The 19353-nt window shown below is 42.5% G+C and overlaps 1 protein-coding gene across 1 annotated transcript in view; it reads left to right on the top strand.

Moving 5' to 3' along the window:
* The window catches only part of scaper (S-phase cyclin A-associated protein in the ER), a 359135-nt gene that overhangs the window by 60529 nt on the left and 279253 nt on the right, over window positions 1–19353 (top strand). The window contains exons 5-7 of the mRNA XM_080216291.1: window positions 4453–4553; window positions 6336–6467; window positions 10297–10451. Of these exons, the coding sequence (XP_080072417.1) occupies window positions 4453–4553; window positions 6336–6467; window positions 10297–10451 (388 nt within the window). The remainder of the gene's footprint in view (window positions 1–4452; window positions 4554–6335; window positions 6468–10296; window positions 10452–19353) is intronic.

Genomic DNA, 19353 nt, shown 5'->3' with positions numbered 1-19353 from the left:
TCTGACTGTGCTAGAATGGAATTATGAATCTGATGCAGAAAAGTGAATATAAATTCAAGTTATGTTTTTATTGTTGGCAGTTTGTTTTCCTTTCTTTGATTGCACAGTGTGCTTGTGTATGAGTTGGCTTGGACTTCCGAAAAGTAGCACTAATCATCTATTTTGAGACTATTTTGGCTGTCATTCAACTGGTTGAACCTGACTTTAAGCACAGTTGTCACTGTTGTCAACAGCTTCAGTTTTGTTTTAAGAGAATGTGCCAGATATAAACAAATCACGCAAAATCCAGTTGGCTGCCACTGGGGACATCAATCACTGAGTGCAAATACCTGTATCAGAATGGAGGCTGTTATCAAAAGTAAACATTCAGTAGGCATTTGCTCTGTTAAAATTAAAGAGTAGCATTGCTGCCGGAATGGTGAGCCTATCAGTACCGTAATACTGATGGAAAAGTTGAACTAAAAACAGCACATTTTCTAATAGAGCTGAGATGCTTCTCGTGTTTTGCACCTAATATTCAAGTTCAAATGTGCTACCTCTACTGATAGATAGTAACCGGCAATTCCTCATCCACATCAAGCAGTTCTCTCCAGTCATCGTGCTGAGTTTATAAGACTCTTCCATTTGGTTAGTTTAATCTTAAAGAAAACTGCCAGCAATATTCTGCTGGGATGGGTGGGCCCTTTTGTGCTTTTTGAGGACCAAGTGTTTTTCTCCAAATTAGCACAATCAGTTGACCAACACTCTTTGAAAGGTAGCAAATTGTTCTTAGTAATGTTAAATGTTATATCCAATCACAGTTAATTATTATTTACAGGAAGTTTAAGATTTTCTATTGTTTGGGAAATTTGTTTCCAGCTATTGTCTTGTGATGCCCTTCCAAAATGTAATGCATTGTTGGATTTCATAAAGCCATTGTGGCATTGTGAGTTTTGTGTGCTTTGGATACTTATTAAAGTTGGGTGCTGAAGATAATCTTCAAAGAAATGCTTCTAGATCAAAGGAGATAAGATATGTCTTGGTTCTGCATTTGGCCAAACAATATCTGCGGTGTATAAAGCTAAGTAATTATGTGTATGGGATGAGAGACTGCTTCATTCCAAGAGCTTGTCAAAAGTAGCAGTAAAAGTAATTGCGCCTTAAACATTCTATGCATCATAGATTGCTCTTTGTGTTATACTGTACAGTTTTTTGTAAATCATTTAGTTGTTACAATTCATAGTGTTATTTTCTGCATCCTAGATTGGCATTGGACGTGGAAAGCATTCTACCTAAATATATCAGCAAATAGCTTATTCTAATCAGTGTTCATTTTTAGATCCAGGACTTTTCCAACTCTTGGCAATAGATAGAGAGAAAGATGTGGGTTTCAGATGGTCAGAAATTTGGTGTCCTCCCTCAGGAGGAAGTGGTATTGGATGACAACAGCAACAATTTGCTTTTATATGGTGCCTTTATTGAAGGAAAGTATCTCAAGGTTCTTCACATAAAAGTTTGAACTTATTATAGGTGGATGGAGTAGTGTAGTGGAATTGTCATTGGGCTAGTAGTATAGAGACCCAGGGTATTGCTCTAGAGACCCAAGTTCAAATCCCAACATGGCAGATGTCTAACGGTGACCATGAAATCATCGTCAATTGTCATTAAAAACACATCTGGTTCCCTAATGTTCCTTAGGGAAGTAGGTTTGCCACCTGGTCTGGTCTACATGTGACTCCACAACAATGTGGTTAACTTGTAAATGCCCTCTGAAATGGCCTAGCAAACAACTCTGTTAAAGGGCAATTGGGGATGGGCAATAAATGCTGGCCCAGCCAGCAGCATCCACATCCCCTGAATGAATTAAAAAAGGTGGGTTTTGAGGAGGGTGTTAAAAACAGTGTGAGAGGTGGAAGAGAATTCCAGAGGTTTGAATTGAGACAACTGATAGACACAGTGCCAGGGGATGGCCCAAAGGGAATGGAGAATACACACAACCAGAGTTGAGGAGTTCTGAGTTCTCGGGCGGTTGTACAACTGGAGTACATTATAAAAATGGGAAGGGGTGAGGCTCTGGAGAGATTTGAACACAATTTTAAGTAGAAAATTTTAAAATCAAGTTTCTGGGGAACTGGCAGCTAGTATGCATCAGTGAGCACAGGGGGTCATAGCTTACTGGCACTCAGTGAGTTTTAGTATATGGGCAGCAGTGTCCCGGATAAGCTCATGTTTGTGGAGTGCGAAAGATGGAAGCTGGCCACAAGAAACTAGAGTAACAAAAGCCTAGATATTGATTTGAACAGTTGAAGTAAAAAGGACAGAAAGGACAGAGCCAAGTGATAGAGGTCAAATAGGCCACCGAGAGTACAAACATGGTTGGGGGAGGGGGATAGAGTTAGTGGCAAGGGAACGGATTTTGTGGTATGAGCCAAAGTTAATGGCTTTGATCTTATTGATAAATTGGAAGAAATTGTGACTCAGCCAAGATTGAATGTTGGATAAGCAGTCGGACTAACATAAAACGGAGGGCAAAGGCAGAGCCAATGTCATTGCTGTACATGTGGAACCTCAAATCATGCCTTCACCAAGGGGGTAGGATCGCTTCTCGGCCTTTTGGCTAAGATGCAAATAAGATCAAGCCTTGGAGGAGGAGCTATACCTACTCCAATTAGCTTGGATCATGTAGATCAAGCCCAAGACAGGAGGTGAGAGCCCTGTCTTGTCAGCTTGGATTGGGAATGTCTCAACTTGTTGGGACTTTGAATTGGATTTGACTTTACTTGATTGGATTGGAATAAAGTTTAAAAAAAAATGAAAAGTGGGATCGGGCAAAGAATTGAGCCTTGGAATAATCCAGCGTAACAAATGCAGCACGTGGCGCAGCAGTTCACACTGCTACTTCACAGCTCCAGGGACCTGGGTTCAATTCCGGCTTCAGGTCACTGTCTGTGTGGATTTCCTTTGGGTGCTTCGGTTTCCTCCCACAGTCCAAAGCGTCCCGGGATGCATGGATTAGAGGGATTGGTGGGACAAATATGTGGGGTTATGGGGATAGGGCCTGGGTGGGATTGTTATTGGTGCAGTCAGGCCGAATGGTTTCTATGATTGCGTGGATGGGAAAATAAACCATTGCAGGAGATTTTCTGGCTACACCCAAACAAATAAGCCATTAACCCCACATATTTACTCTGCCTATTCCTCTAATCCATGCATCTGGGACACTAAGGGGCAATTTAACATGGCCAATCAACCTAACCCGCACGACTTCGGACTGTGGGAGGAAACCGGAGCACCTGGAGGAAACTCACACAGACAGTGACTCGAGGCCAGAGCTGAACCCAGGTCCCTGAAGCTGTGAGGCAGCAATGCTGCATTGTTACCCCTGGGGTAGGAGAGGAGGCTGGTGACAGGAGTCCCGCTCGGCAACAGTGGTGGGAAATGGTGTGACATTCTATGTTAAAGACACAGGGACCTTGAGAAGGCTGAAGAAAGAGCCCCATCGTCATATAGAATGCCATTTGTAACTTTGGTACAGGGTCTCTTCATGCTGTGGCAGGCATGGAAACCTGTTTGGAAAGGTTGAGACATGAACTTCTGGGAAGGATGGGCACAGATTTGGAAGGTGACATCATGTTCAAGAACTTAGGGATAGAAGGAAGGTTCACAATAATGTGGTAGCTTGTGGCATGAGGCCAAGGGTGATTTTTTTTTGAGGATGGGGAACCATTTATAAAATCAGCAAGCATGGGGGCCAGAAAAAAGAAGTTGGGTGATTAACGGAAATAAGTTTAAGAGAACAGGAGATGGAAAGGATGTGACATAGGCAGCTGATCTCACTTTTAGTGAGAGAAATCCATAAGCTCCCCGCACATTGCTGAAGGTAAGCGTGGGGGGAGTTTTAAGGAAATGTAAATGTAACATCTATAACAGTACTGCTTTGTGTGTCTCAGTTCAAATGAATGTAACATGAAAACATTTTAAAACAAAAATTTAAATCAAACCAGAAATATCTTGGCATGAATTTATAAGTAAGCAAAAAAAAGCATCAGCTAGTGACTGTAAACATCAGTTTCAAAACAAAACTCCATTGTCTGGGTATTGAAGTTGCAGCACTTTCTAACTGTTTCCTTTTGGGTATTATTTTTCTGATGTGTTTTATTCAATTAATTACTTAATTCAAAGCGAAGCAATCAGTAGAATTGGACATCCCATTATCTACATTTCCATCAATGTTTTATCCCTTCCTTAACCCTGGACCTGAATATTCCTAAGCTCCCCTCTCCAAACTCATCTTGTAAGCAGTAGAATTTGAACAGCTTGACAACTTGTTGGACTTTCACTGCTAAAAAAGCCAAATGCTTAGGGCAGATCAGAGAGCGCTGCTCACATATCATAAACCATCACCAATTATGTTTTGTCAGAGTGGGGGAGGGTGTGATTTGCAATGCAACTATAATGAGTTTCTTTTCTCAGGAGGTGCTGATGATGCTGGACAACTATGTGCGAGATTTCAAGGCACTGATAGATTGGCTACAGCTGCAGGAAAAGTTGGAGAATACAGATGCACAGAACAGGTAGTACACCAATAGAACTGTACACTTGAAAGAACTTAAATTATTACATGGGAGATCTGTGTTCAGTTGAACAGACACCAAAACCCAAATCCTGGCAATGCAGAAAGAGGCCATTTGGCCCATCGAGTCTGAACCAAAAGCTCTAAAGAAGGATGGGCAGTGACGACATACATGTGGAAGGAGGTGGTGGAGAGGAAATTCACAATGCCACCTAAATATTTGATCTTGGAAATTGGAAGTTCGGCATGCTGAGAAATAATCAGTAGATACTTCGTAGACTTTAGGATTATGTAGCAGTTCAGATGAATAAAGTTACACATTGTAGTATAGATGGAGTAATTTTGGTATATATTATCCTCTTGCATACATGTATATAATATTTCTAAATGGGAGTACCAGCAATTTGGTACCAGATGATCTTCAATTAACTAATTTTCCTTGTGCAGGTTTACTGTTCCCAGTTGTGACATGCAAATAGTTATTACACCAATTGTGACGTTCTGGTGTGTGAGATTATTTAGTACCATTCTTAAGATCCCAGTCAATTCATATGTTAGGTATTTATATCTACACTGACTTAGGTGACATTCTGAGTTTGGTTCAGATAAAGGGAGTTCAGACAACACTGAAGAAATGTACTACCTCATGCTTACATGTTCTCTGAACTAAAATAAAACTAAGAAGGAAATTAAAACAGCGATATCATCTTCTTATAAGCATCTGTATTTGATTTCAAAATACTGATAATTATTCATGTCAGAAACATCTTACTTCAGATATAATTTATTGTTGTCTGTTCCCTGGGTGTGTCAACATGCTTTAGGAGTGGAACTATTGTTAAATGAAACTGCATGTTTGTATTCTCAGCATGAAAACAGAACAGGCCATTCAGCCTAACTGGCTTATGCTTCCTCCCGCTTTATGTATCATAGAATCCCTACAGTGCGGAAGGAGACAATTCGGCCCATTGAATTTGCACTGACCACAATCCCACCCAGGCCCTATTCCCACAACCCTGCATATTTACCCTGCTAATCCTCTGATACTCCAGTCAAGGAAAATTGACCCATCAACCTAACCCGCACATTGTTGGACTGAGGGAGGAAACCAGAGCACCTGGAGAAAACCATGCAGACATGTGACCCAAGGCAGGAATTGAGCCTGGTCCATGGCGCTGTAAGCAGCAGTGCTGACCATTGTGCCACTGTGCTGCCCCAAGGGCAGAAGTGGGCAGAAATTTTCTCCAGCCATTATCTTCTGTCCCTGCCACTGTTCTCTCAGTGACAACTCCATCACGATTCTTGGCAAATGTCTAAAGCTGAACTGTCATCATCCTTGGTGTCACATGTTCCACCTGAGATAAGCATCTAGCCTCATATTCATACCCTCACTGAGACTACCTATTTCTATCTCTGTAGCATTTTCCTTTATGCATTAATGGGATGTGGGCATCATTGTCATTTGTTATCCATCCCTCTCTTCCACCTTGCACAAGTGAAAAACACCTTCTCTACGATTATCCTATTGAAACTCTTGAACATTTCAACAATCCCTATTAAGTCACTTCTTAGCTCTTTGTTTTTACAGAAACGTGTTCAATCGCTCCCAAAAGTTGTAACACCTCAGTTTTGGTTTCATCAAATCCTTGTTTTTGTGTGAACTTAAGAATCTCTCTCATTTTTGCAACATAAAGACGAGAACAGAGCACAGTGCTCTGCATTTGTATGTGTCATACATAGTGCACGTCTTTAAGTCTTGACTTGTGTCCTTTCTCTATCACAGACCCACATCGCTGGCTTGGGAAGTGAGGAAAATGTCTCCAGGACGACATGTTATGCCATCTCCACCAGCAGACAGAATTTGCACAACATCAAGTGCTCGAAGGAGCTTAAACTTTGGGGCTCCCAGTACCATGTAAGAGTTTCTAACTTGGGTTTTGCTTTTTGAATATTGATAATTGGAGACTATTACACCCTTCCTGTGCAATGTTTGTGTACCCTTTGTCCCTTTGGTGTTTGAGACCAGAATCTTGAAATCCTTGAGTTGATTTGCGCTTCATGGTGACGTTCTGTGTGCTACTGGTAAGTGAAAAACCTATAGTTATTGTAACATCGTGTCATGTCATCGGACAGTCCCAACTGCTTCACAATCAATAGATTTTTCAATGTAATTGTTGTTATGTTGGTAAACATAGCAGCCAATTTGTGCATAACAAGATCTCACAAACAACTTGGATGAATGACAAGTGTTTTGTGTGTTTTAAGAAAGCCCACCAACGCTTCTACTTTCTCAGAAGACTAAAGAAATGTGGCATGTCTGCTACAAGTCTCACCAACTTTTACAGATGCACCATAGAAAGCATTCTTTCTGGTTGTTACCACAGCTTGGTATGATGGCTCCTGCTCTGCCCAAGACTGCAAGAAACTACAAAAGGTTGTGAATGTTGCCCAATCCATCATGCAAACCAGCCTTCCATCCATTGACTCTGTCTACACTTTCCGCTGCTTCGGCATAGCAGCCGGCATAATTAAGGACCCCATGCACCCCGGACTTCCTCTCTTCCACCTTCTTCCTTTGGGGAAAAGATACAAAAGTCTGAGGTCACATACCAACCGACTCGAGAACAACTTCTTCCCTGCTGCCGTCAGACTTTTGAACGGACTTACCTTGCATTAAGTTGAACTTAGTCTACACCCTAACTATGACTGTAACCTACATTCTGCACCTTCTCGTTTCCTTCCCTATGAATGGCATGTTTTGTCTGTACAGCATGCAAGAAACAATGCTTTTCATTGTATGTTAGTAAATGTGACAATAATAAATCAAATCAAAATCAGTTTTTTTGGTATTATTGATTGAGGAAGGAATGTCAGCCAGAAAATTAAATTCCAGTTTCTTACCCAAAATGGATAATGTCGTGTGTTATGAAATGCTGCAAATGTGATAAACTTTCCTTTATTTTGTAGTAAATACCATTATTTGAGTTGCATTAAAATAAATTCCAGAGGTAAGTGTGAGATTAACACAAGCATTTGATCCTTCGTTTAATGTCACTTACCTGGTGCTCTTTTGAATTTATTAAACACATTGTCACTGAAGAATGTTCACATCTAATTGTGGTTGAAGACTGCTGAAGAGTTGGTTCAATACATGTGTTATTTTGTAATGGGAATACCTCTGGAAAAGACTATTGATTATCAAAGAGTACTGTAAATGTTGACTAGTATTGACACGCATATTTACATGGAGTTCAAATAATGGCTCAACTCCTGTCACAAAACAGCTGAGATAAAGAGAAGTTATATTTAACGTGTTATGGTTGATGTGTTTTGATTCACCGAGTTCATTGTTACTGAGCAGCATTAGAATCGAAAAGTAAAATTATGTTAGATGTTACTAAACAGTGGAGATGCACCATTTTAAGTGAACAGATGATTTGGCACAGGGTAGAGTCGTTATTAAATACTGTGCCATATTAAATCTCTTGACTTACTTTATATTTACTGTTATATCATAGGAATCATAGAAACCCGACAGTGCAGAAGGAGGCCATTCAGCTCACCGAGTCCGCACTGACAACAAACCCACCCAATGCTTAATTCCCATAACCCCACATATTAATCCCACGAATCCCTCTAACCTACATACCCCAGGAAACCAAGGGGAAATTTAGCATGGCCAATCCACCTAACCTGCACAGCTTTGGACTGTGGGAGGCAACTGGAGGAAACCCAGGGTGGCATGTTGGCACAGTGGTTAGCACTGCTGCCTCACAGCACCAGGGACCCAGATTCAATTCCCGGCTTGGGTCATTGTCTGTGTGGAGTTTGCACATTCTCCCCATGACGTGGGTTTCCTCTGGGTTCTCTGGTTTCCTCCCACAGCCCAAAAATGTGCTGGTTAGTTGCATTGGCCATGCTAAATTCTCCCTCAGTGTACCTGAACAGGCGCCAGAGTGTGGCGACAAGGGAATTTTCACAGTAACTTCATTACAGTGTGAATGTAAGCCCACTTGTAACTAATAAACTTTAAACCCACACAGAAACCGGGAGAATTTGCAAACTCCTCACAGACAGTGACTCAAGCTGGGAATCGAACCCATGCCTCTGGAGCTGTGAGGCAGCAGTACTAACCACTGTGCCACCGTGCTGCCCCGATTGTTCACTTATTTTAAAATAGAATACATTAAGAAGTCTCAACCTCTGACCATAATGCACATTTTTTAAAAATATGAAAGTAAATGTTTTAGCTTAAAGTAAGGTTTATTTATTAGTCATAAGCATGCTTACATTAACACTGCAATGAAATTACTGTGAAATTCCCACTGTCCAGTGCCTGTTCGGGTCAATGTACTTAACCAGCACGTCTTTCAGAATTTGGGAGGCAACTGGAGCACCCGGAGGAAACCCACACGGACATAGGGAGAACTGCAACCTCCGCACAGACAATGACTCAAGTCGGGAATCGAACCTGGGTCCCCGGCACTGTGGATCAGCCGTGCCAACTACTGTGCCAGCCCTGGAATTTAACTTGGGGTCTAATTTAGATTCAAGTGTAAAGGATTTTTAAAACGTCTTTCGCAGCCAAAATTGTGAATTTCTATGTTTCTATATTTTTCAATATCTTGTGGCACAAGTGCAAGCTTCAGCAGACGAGCCTACGTGCAGTTATTTGAAATTTGTGAAGTGCATTTTTAATAGAGTCTGGAGGAGTTTCTTTCATATTTGGGGAAGATCTATGCAGGTCAGTAGCAAGAACATGACAGTGTTGACTTGTTCAGGAAACTAATGGCTAATGTTGCCACCAATAACACCATTAAATTGTGTCTCAAGAGTTATTCAGGCCCTGGGGAAAAAAGGATGTGAACCGTACATTAAACTTGATGATGTTTGCATTCCCCATGCATGAAATGGGAAATGTATATAATTCCCAGGAATGTCAAATAATTACTCTTCCGTAAAGATCCAGAGTGTTTCATAACCAATTAATGAGGTGTTGTAATCTAGGCAAGGACAGCTGTCCAATCTGCACAGCAAGATTTCACAAGCAATGATGAGATGTGTTTTTTAGCTGAGGGAATAAATATTTTGTCAAAGGATGGTGCCTGAGGCTTGGGTTCAATTCCAGCTTTGGGTGACTGCCTGTGTGGGGTTTTCATGTTCTCACCAGGTCTGCATGGGTTTCCTCTGGGTGCTCCCTGTTTCTTCCCTCTGTCCAAATGTGTGTAGGCTAGGTGGATTGGCTGTGCTAAATTGCCTCTTGGTGTCTGTAAATTAGATGGATTAGCCATGGTAAAGTAAATGAGTGGGGTTACGGGGATAGGGCAGGGGAGTAGGCCTGGGTAAGGTATTCTGTCAGAGAGTCGGTGCAGATGTAATGGACCGAATGTCCTCCTTCTGCACTGTAGGGATCCTACGAATTATTGATTGTGGATTAGTCTGGATGAGCCACTTCAGATCAGCCATGATCTTATTGAATGGCGGGGCAGGCTCGAAGGGCTAGATGGCCTACTCCTGCTTCTATTTCTTATGTTCTTATGGATGCAACTGCCTTGAATAGGCATGAGAAAGTGCATTGTTGTAGTGAAGGTTTGAGAGAAATTTATTGGTTGGAAAATCAGGCTTTATAGCATTAAGATGAGAAGCTATTGTGTTCATGTTCTTTTTGTCACCATTACCTTTTCCTTATTGGCAACTGATTCTCCTCATGGTTTGAACCTGAATCTGTTCAACTTTCTATTTAGGACCGCTCCTCCTGCTTTGGTAGCAGCTCGCCTTGCCCCAACTGGTGTCAGTTGGGCAGATAAAGTCAAAGCAAATCGGGCAACTACTGTGGCTCCAAAACACAGCCGAAGCAACTGTCAAAAGTCTTCACAGCGGATCAGATTACACCCAAATGGTGAGTCATGTTTTATTATGATTATAAAAATAAAAACAGACAATGCTGGTAACACTCAGCAGGAGAGGTGACTTCTGTGGAGAGAGAAATGGAGTTAATGTTCATAGAATCCCTACAGTGCAGAAGGAGGGCATTTGGCCCATCGAGTCTGCACCGACCACAATCCCAGTCAGGCCCTATCCCTGTAATCCCATATATTTACCCTGCCAATCCCCCTGACACAAAGGGACAATTTAGCATGGCCAATCCACTTAATCCACGTATCTTTGGACTATGGGAGGAAACTGGAGCACCTGGAGGAAACCTACGCAGGAGAACGTGCAGACTCGCATAGTGACCCAAGCTGGGAATCGAGCCCAGGTCTCTGGTGCTGTGAGGCGGCAGTGCTAACCACTGTGCCACCGTGCTTTCCCTGATATATTAGAGTGGCCCTGGGGGAGGAAGGAGATTGGGGAAAATAAATTTTAAAAATGATCAAAGTGGAGGGCAGCAAGGCAAAAAAGTAGCTGAAGAAAAATATGATGATTTCTTAGGACTCTTTTGATAGAAAGGACAGAAAGTGAGGGAGAAGAGAAAAGAGGGGGAAGAGAAAGAGAGCGAGGGGGAAGAGAAAGAAAGCAAGGGGGAAGAGAAAGAGTGAGGGCAGAAGAGAGGTAGAATGAGTGAAGGTTGGGTATGTACAAATAGATCAATACAGATGGAGCTCTGTACCCTGTTCATAGTACAAACTACCATTATAATTAGATATTGGCCAATATAAAGCACTACCCTGAATGCAAGGTGTTGGATTGCTAGCACAAAGGCAGGAGGAATTGTCTATCACCATTGCACTTGAGAAAAGATCTCAAAATTTGTGACAGTAATATTGCAATGTCAAATTTGTCATTTCCATAATCCCCTTGGAATCTCCATTTCACACATCACAGGTGGTTGCAGAGACATACGAGCTACCTGTTTCTAAGACCACCAAAACAATACTCAGCTGCTAGCAGATACAGAAGAAAGAAGTAATTCACTCCCATTTCCCACTGCCATCCCGGTGCAGCTGAAATCATGTGCTCAGATGAACAGGATTGAACCAGTATGCCGCCAGTATGTGGGTGTTCCAACAAGCCACCCTCTAACATGTTTAGCTGGAAGTAACACTTCTTCCTGATTTCATCACTCTTTGAAGACAACTCAGGCACTTTCATACATCAGCACACAACAGTTTCCCTAAACAGCGGCAAGAGTAAAAATAATACACCTACTCGCTGAGCAGTAGAAGAGAGGGAGGAGAGTGTTTAAATTGGTACAAATCTAGGCAAAGGTTTCCAAACCAAAAATCTTCAGATTATTGGCTATGAGGAGGGTCAGAGAGAATTCACAAGTACAATAGATTCCTATCTGTCATCAGATTTTGGGATTTATCTGTACTAGGTGTTTCGAGTGATGCACGCTGACAAGAAGGATTCTGTAATGTTAGCGTGGCCTCCTTTAGGTAACTGACCTGCCTATCTTTTACAAGTTAGAACAAGGTCTCTGCAAACTGTGTCAATATTTGGACAGGCTCTCCTTGCCCCCGCCTGATAAAGAAAAGTTTGAAAGTACTTGGCTGGATGGAAAGTGTGAGAAATGAAATCTAGTTGCTCACAGTCATGTAGCATTTCCTGGACAAAAGTGGAATCCTTCCTTATTCATACACTCATTATTTGATATAACTATTCATTGAATGAGACTTATTTTTATATGCAAGGTTGTATATATGGACATGAAAATGCTGAGAACAATTACTGCATTCTTGGAAAACAACAGAACATAGAACATTACAGCGCAGTACAGGCCCTTCTGCCCTTGATGCCGCACTGACCTGTGAAACCAAACTAAAGCCCATCTAACCTACACTATTCCAATATCATCCATATGTTTATCCAATGACTATTTAAATGCCCTTAATGTTGGCGAGTCCACTACTGTTGTAGGCAGGGCATTCCACACCTTTACTACTCTCTGAGTAAAGAACCTATCTCTGACATCTGTCCTATATCTATCACCCCTCAATTTAAAGCTATGTCCCCTCGTGCTAGCCATCTCCATCCGAGGAAAAAGGCTCTCACTGTCCACCCTATCTAATCCTCTGATCATCTTATATGTCTCTATTAAGTCACTGCTTAACCTCCTTCTCTCTAATGAAAACGGCGTCAAGTCCCTCAACCTTTCCTCATAAGACCTTCCCACCAGACCAGGCAACATCCTCTACACCCTTTTCAATGCTTCCACTTTCTTCCTATAATGCAGCGACCAGAACTGTACGTAATACTCCAAGTGTAGCTGCACCAGAGTTTTGTACAACTGCAACATGACCTCATGGCTCCGAAACACAATCCCTCTACCAATAAAACCTACACACCGTATGCCTTCTTAACAACCGTATCAACCTGGGTGCCAACTTTCAGGGATCTATGCACATGGACACCGAGATCTCTCTGCTCATCCACACTACCAAGTATCTTACAGAGCACCATTAGCCCAGTACTCTGTATTCCTGTTACTCCTTCCAAAGTGAATCACTTCACAGTTTTCCACATTAAACTCCATTTGCCATCTCTCAGCCCAGCTCTGCAGCTTATCTATGCCCTTTTGTAACCTGCAACATCCTTCCGCACTATCCACAACTCCACCGACTTTAGTGTCATCTGCAAATTTACTAACGCATCCTTCTACGTCCTCATCCAGGTCATTTATAAAAATGACAAACAGCAGTGGCCCTAAAACAGATCCTTGCAGTACACCACTAGTAACTGAACTCCAGGATGAACATTTCCCATTAACCACCACCTTCTGTCTTCTTACAGCTAGCCAATTTCTGATCTAAACCGCTAAATCATCCTCAACCCCATGCCTTCGTATCTTCTGCAATAGCTTACCATGGGGAATCATATCAAACGCTTTACTGAAATCCATATAGACCATATCAACTGCTTTACCCTCATCCACCTCTTTGGTCACCTTTTCAAAGAACTCAATAAGGTTTGTGAGGCATGACCTATCCTTCACAAAACCATGTTGACTATCCCTAATCAAATTATTCCTTTCTAGAAGATTATAAATCCTATCTCTTATAATCCTTTCCAAACCTTTGCCCACAACAGAAGTAAGGCTCACTGGTCTATAATTATCAGGGTTGTCTCAACTCCCCTTCTTGAACAAGGGGACAACATTTGCTATCCTCCAATCTTCTGGCACTATTCCTGTAGACAATGATAATATAAAGATCAAAGCCAAAGGCTCTCCAATCTCCTCCCTAGCCTCCCAGAGGATCCTAGGATAAATCCCATCTGGCCCAAGGAGCTAGTCAATCACTATTTTCCTTTCCTCAGCTGTCCAAGAGTTTTGTCAACAAACCCAAGTGCAAGACTTGGGCAGTAATGAAAAAATTAAAGCCGCAAGTAAAAATTACTTCACCTCACATTCATCCTCAATTCACCTCACATTCATCCCTTATCACTCTATAGAATCCATGATTTCCTCATTATATAATATGAACCTCTCTGATGAAAAGTTATCAAGCTGAAACATTAGGGGCAGAGTGGCAGTTTGGTTTCTTCCCACTATTTGAAAGGTATGCTAGTTAGATGCTTTGACCATGCTAAATTCTCCCTCAGTGTACCTGAACAGGCCGGAGTGTGACAACTAAGGGAATTTCACAACAACTTCATTACAGAGTTAATGTAAGCCTACTTGTGACACTGATAAATAAATTTAAAAGAATACAATAATGTTTTGCTTTCAGAGGGCACCAACCCTTGTCCTTCTATGAATACTTCCTTTCAGCTGGTGGGTGTCGTCTATAGGCCCCCGAATAATGATCTGGAGATGGGGCGGGCTATTAACGCGCAAATAAGTGCGGCGTGCAGGAATGGGACGGCCGTAGTTATGGGGGATTTCAATCTGCATATTGATTGGTCGACCCATGTTGGACGTGGGGGGCTCGAGGAAGAGTTCTTGGAATGCTGCCGGGATAGTTTCCTCGAACAGTGTGTGTTGGAGCCGACGAGGGAGCGAGCTATCTTGGATCTGGTGCTATGTAATGAAGCGGGTAGAATTAGGGACCTTGTGGTGAAGGATCCTCTTGGGGAGAGTGATCATTGTATGGTGGAGTTTCTGGTGCAGATGGAGGAGGAGAAAGTGGGTTCCCGGACACGCGTCCTTTGTTTGAATAGAGGGGAGTACGGTAGGATGAGAGAAGAATTGGCGAATGTGGACTGGGAGAGCGCGTTGGAGGGAGGTTCTGTTGAGGAGCAGTGGAGGATCTTTAAGGAGATCTTTCTTGGTGCTCAACGGAAATTTATTCCGATGGTCAAAAAGGATAGTAGGAGGAGAGGTAATAAGCCATGGATAATGAAGGAGGTGAAGGAAAGTGTTAAACTAAAAGCGGAGGAATTTAGAGTAGCTAAGAGTAGTGGGCGAGAAGAGGATTGGGAGAGGTTTAAATGTCAACAAAGATTGACAAAGAAGTTGATAAGGAAGGGTAGGAGAAACTATGAAGCTGGGCTAGCACTTAATATAAAAAAGGATAGCAAGAGTTTTTATAAATATATAAAAAGGAAGAGGCTGGCTAGGGTGAATGTTGGTCCTTTAAAGGATGAGAAAGGGGACCTAGTGGTAGGGGATGGGGATATGGCTAAGGTATTGAATAACTTTTTTGTTTCTGTCTTCACGAAGGAGGACGTGAATAATTTGCCGGGTGTTAGCGATGGAAAGGTGGTAGGACTGGAGGGTCTTAATGACATTACTGTTACTAGAAAGGCAGTGCTCGACAGACTGGAGGGGCTGATTGTGGACAAGTCCCCAGGACCGGATGGAATGCATCCGAGGGTTCTGAAAGAAATGGCGGAGGTGATAGTGGATGCCTTGGTGGTTATTTTCCAAACGTCGCTGGATTCCGGGGAAGTGCCGGATGATTGGAAAACGGCTAATGTTACGCCGTTGTTTAAGAAGGGTGCCAGGCAAAAGGCGGGGAATTATAGGCCGGTTAGTTTAACGTCTGTGGTAGGTAAAATGTTAGAATCTGTCATTAAGGAGGAAATTGCGAGGCATCTTGAAGGGAATTGCTTGATAGAGCAGACGCAGCACGGTTTCATTAAAGGGAAGTCGTGTCTGACAAATTTACTGGAGTTCTATGAGGATGTGTCTAGGGTGGTGGATAGAGGAGAGCCAGTGGATGTGGTCTTTCTAGATTTTCAGAAGGCGTTTGACAAAGTGCCTCACAAGAGGTTATTGCAGAAGGTCGAGGGACATGGAGTTGGGGGTAGGGTGTTAGCGTGGATAGAGGATTGGTTGTCAAATAGGAGGCAGAGAGTGGGGGTCAACGGGTGCTATTCGGATTGGTGGATGGTGACTAGTGGAGTGCCCCAAGGGTCGGTGCTGGGGCCTCAGCTTTTTACCATTTATATAGATGATCTGGAGGAGGGAACCGAGTGTAGAGTGTCGAAATTTGCTGATGACACCAAGATTGGGGGAACGGCAAATTGTGCGGAGGGTGTGGAGAGTCTGCAGAAGGATCTAGATAGGCTGGGCGAATGGGCCAGGAAATGGCAAATGGAATTTAATGTTGGCAAGTGTGAGGTGGTCCACTTTGGTAGGAAGGACTATAACTTACGGGGCAAAAAACTGCAGCAGGCGACGGTGCAGAGGGACCTCGGGGTCCTTGTGCATGAGTCGCAAAAACCCAGCTTGCAGGTGCAACAGGTGGTCAGGAAGGCGAATGGGATGCTGGCCTTCATAGCGAGGGGGATTGAATATAAAAGTAGGGAGGTCTTGCTGCAGCTGTATAGGGCATTGGTGAGGCCGCAACTGGAGTACTGTGTGCATTTTTGGGTGCCGTACCTGTGCAAAGATATTTTGGCCTTGGAGGGAGTGCAGAGGAGGTTTACTAGGCTGATACCGGAGTTGAGGGGGTTGAGCTATGAGGAGAGGCTGAATAAACTGGGCTTGTACTTGTTAGAGTTTAGAAGAATGAGAGGAGATCTCATTGAGACGTATAAGATGATGAATGGGATAGATAGGATAGAGGTGGAAAGACTCTTCCCGCTCAAAAAAAACAATAGGATTAGGGGGCACAGCCTCAAGATAAAAGGGGAGCGGTTTAGAACGGAGTTGAGGAGGAACTTCTTCACTCAAAGGGTGGTGAATCTCTGGAATTCTCTGCCCGTTGAAGTGGTGGAGGCTGCCTCGCTAAATATTTTTAAGACGCGGGTTGATGGGTTTTTGATAGGAGAGGGGATTAAGGGTTATGGGGAGAGGGCGGGAAAGTGGAACTGAGCAGCGACAGATCAGCCATGATCTTATTGAATGGCGGGGCAGGCTCGAAGGGCTGGATGGCCTACTCCTGCTCCTATTTCTTATGTTCTTATGTTCTTATTTATAAGACCATTAGCACCTTGCTAGTCTTTAACGCTATCATTAACACTCCCTTTGTCAAAGAATGACAGAATAGTAATGGTGCCGGCACAATGGCCTCTGCCTCCAAATGACTGAATGTCATTCTCCTACCTTTTCCGCTTAACCCTGCACATTGTTTCTATTAAACTAATCATCTAATGTCCTCTTGAATGTCTCAAGGAATCTGTCTCAGCTACGCTTACAGGCAGTGCATGCTAGACCCCAACCACTTGCTGTCTTCATAACTAAAGTTTCTCACAGCTTGAATCATTTTTGTAAATCTTTTCTGCGCACTCTCTGTTGTGTTCACATTCTTCTTATAGTGTGGTGCCCAGAACTATACACAATACTTCAACTGAACTCTGACTAGTGTCCTATACAAGTTCAGCATAAAAGCAAATTACTGAGGATTCTGGAATCTGAAACCAAAAGAGAAAATACTGGAAAATCTCAGCACGTCTGGCAGCATCTAACAAAGCTTTGTCAGCTTTGACAAAGGAACATCTAGACTCGAAACGTCAGCTCTTTTCTCTCCTTACAGATGCTGCCAGACCTGCTGAGATTTTTCAGCATTTTCACTTTTGATTTCAGCATAACCTTTTTGGTCTTGTATTCTATGATCCTATTAATAAAGAAGAGGTAGCATATTGCTTAACTGCTTTTTCCACCTATGCTACACTTATGCACACATAGACTTAAGACCCTCTTCTCCTGCACATCCTTCAGAGTTGTATCCCTTATCTTGTATTGTCTCTCCATGTTCTTCCGACTAAAATAAATCACCTCACTTCTCTGCATTGAGCTTTAGCCGTCACCTCTCTACGCATTTGTCTGAAGTTTTGAAGTGCCACACTGTTCTCACAGTTCACAATGACATTGGGAAGGTTGGTTGCTCTTCCTGTAAGCCCAATTTCACTTTCTGTTTGCATATTTTTCGTGCTCAGAAATATATACTATTCTTCCTACCTCAGTAATCAAATATGGTGACATACCCTGCTGTCTAATAGCCCAGTTCAGGAACGATCCTTCTTTCTTCCAGTGAAAGAATTATCGTTTTCTTTATCATCGTTCTCTATTCGCTCACCCATGGGAATAACCTGTCACTTTACCAACCCATGCCGACTGTGTTTGACAGGATTGTGGCTCGATGTGGTAGTGGATAGGCAGTGTCACTGAACCTGAGGCTCTAACAGCAGTTGATACTGCAGAGTGGTACCGGGGGTTGGGGGCAGATTGGAGTTTATACAGCCAACCTCCCAGGCTGCTTTTTAAAATGCATTCATGGGACATGGATATCACTGGTTGGTCAACATTCATTGCCCATCCCTAGTTACCTGAGTTGAGAGTCAACCACATTGCTGTGGCTCTGGAGTTACATGTAGGCCATACCAGGTAAGGACGGCAGATTTCCTTTCCTAAAGGACATTGGTGAACCAGATAGGTTTTTTTGACAATTGACAATGGTTTCATGGTCACCAGTAGATTCTTAATTCCAGATTTTTAAAAAATTGAATTCAAATTCCACCATCTGCCATGGCAGGATTCAAACCCGGATCCCCAGAATATTAGCTGAGTTTCTGGATTAATATCTATCAATAATTCCACCAGGCCATCACCCTTCCTCTGCTCTGGATAAATGCCCAGAATTCCAGGAAACTCCTGTCATTCTGGGAGGATTGGGAACAGTAACCCAGATCCTCCTGACTCAAAGGAAAGTGATGGCTGAAACCCTGCCGATTGGCACATTTGTCGATTGGAACTGGGACTGGAGACAAGTGTTTGCTTCTCAATTCTGAGATCCCTCTCAAGGCTCAGATTAATATAATAGAAAAGCTGAAGAAAGGCATCCTCTGGGAAACTGGGGATCATTTTTGTCTCTAAATTTAGTCAAACTGAGTGGAGGGCTGAGTAGGATTTTTAAAAAAATGTCCATAATGTCGATACTGTTAATCCCCACAAAATGTATAGATATTTTGGGAATTCCAACAAAGTAACGCTAATCTGGTCATATGTAAAATATTGATTTGCTCACTAATGTACTTTTAAGAAATTGTTATAATTGGCTGAAAAACACTCAGATCATGTGTTGCCATATGGTACTTGCTTGCTTGATAAATTCACTGAAACGTTTCTCTCGAGTGTATGTGCATTCCTTTGATTTGGGTAAACCAATTGTGTAAGAAATGTGAGCCATGAAGTATTGAATGAAGTGTTTGCATCAGATTTCCAATTGGAGAGGGCTGGAATCCTGTCTCTGCAGTGCGGTTCTTAAACTCCAATCTGGAATTTTTTTTCCAACAATTCTATTTTCCTCCTTTAACATTGGAAAAGAAACACCCACAAACTGCAAATTTAATTAAAAATCTTCCAGTTAGAATCAACTGTTCCTGGATTGATAGCTGTTTATAATTTAACTGCATTTCCCAACTGCTGTTTTAATTCTGAATGTCCTGACATTAAGCAGTATTCCTGCAATAAG

This window comes from Carcharhinus amblyrhynchos, chromosome 32 (genome assembly GCF_965287045.1).
Source record: "Carcharhinus amblyrhynchos chromosome 32, sCarAmb.v2.hapA, whole genome shotgun sequence".
NCBI lineage: Eukaryota > Metazoa > Chordata > Chondrichthyes > Carcharhiniformes > Carcharhinidae > Carcharhinus > Carcharhinus amblyrhynchos.
Note: the sequence above shows the minus strand (reverse complement) of the source record. Positions and strands in the feature narration are given on the sequence as shown.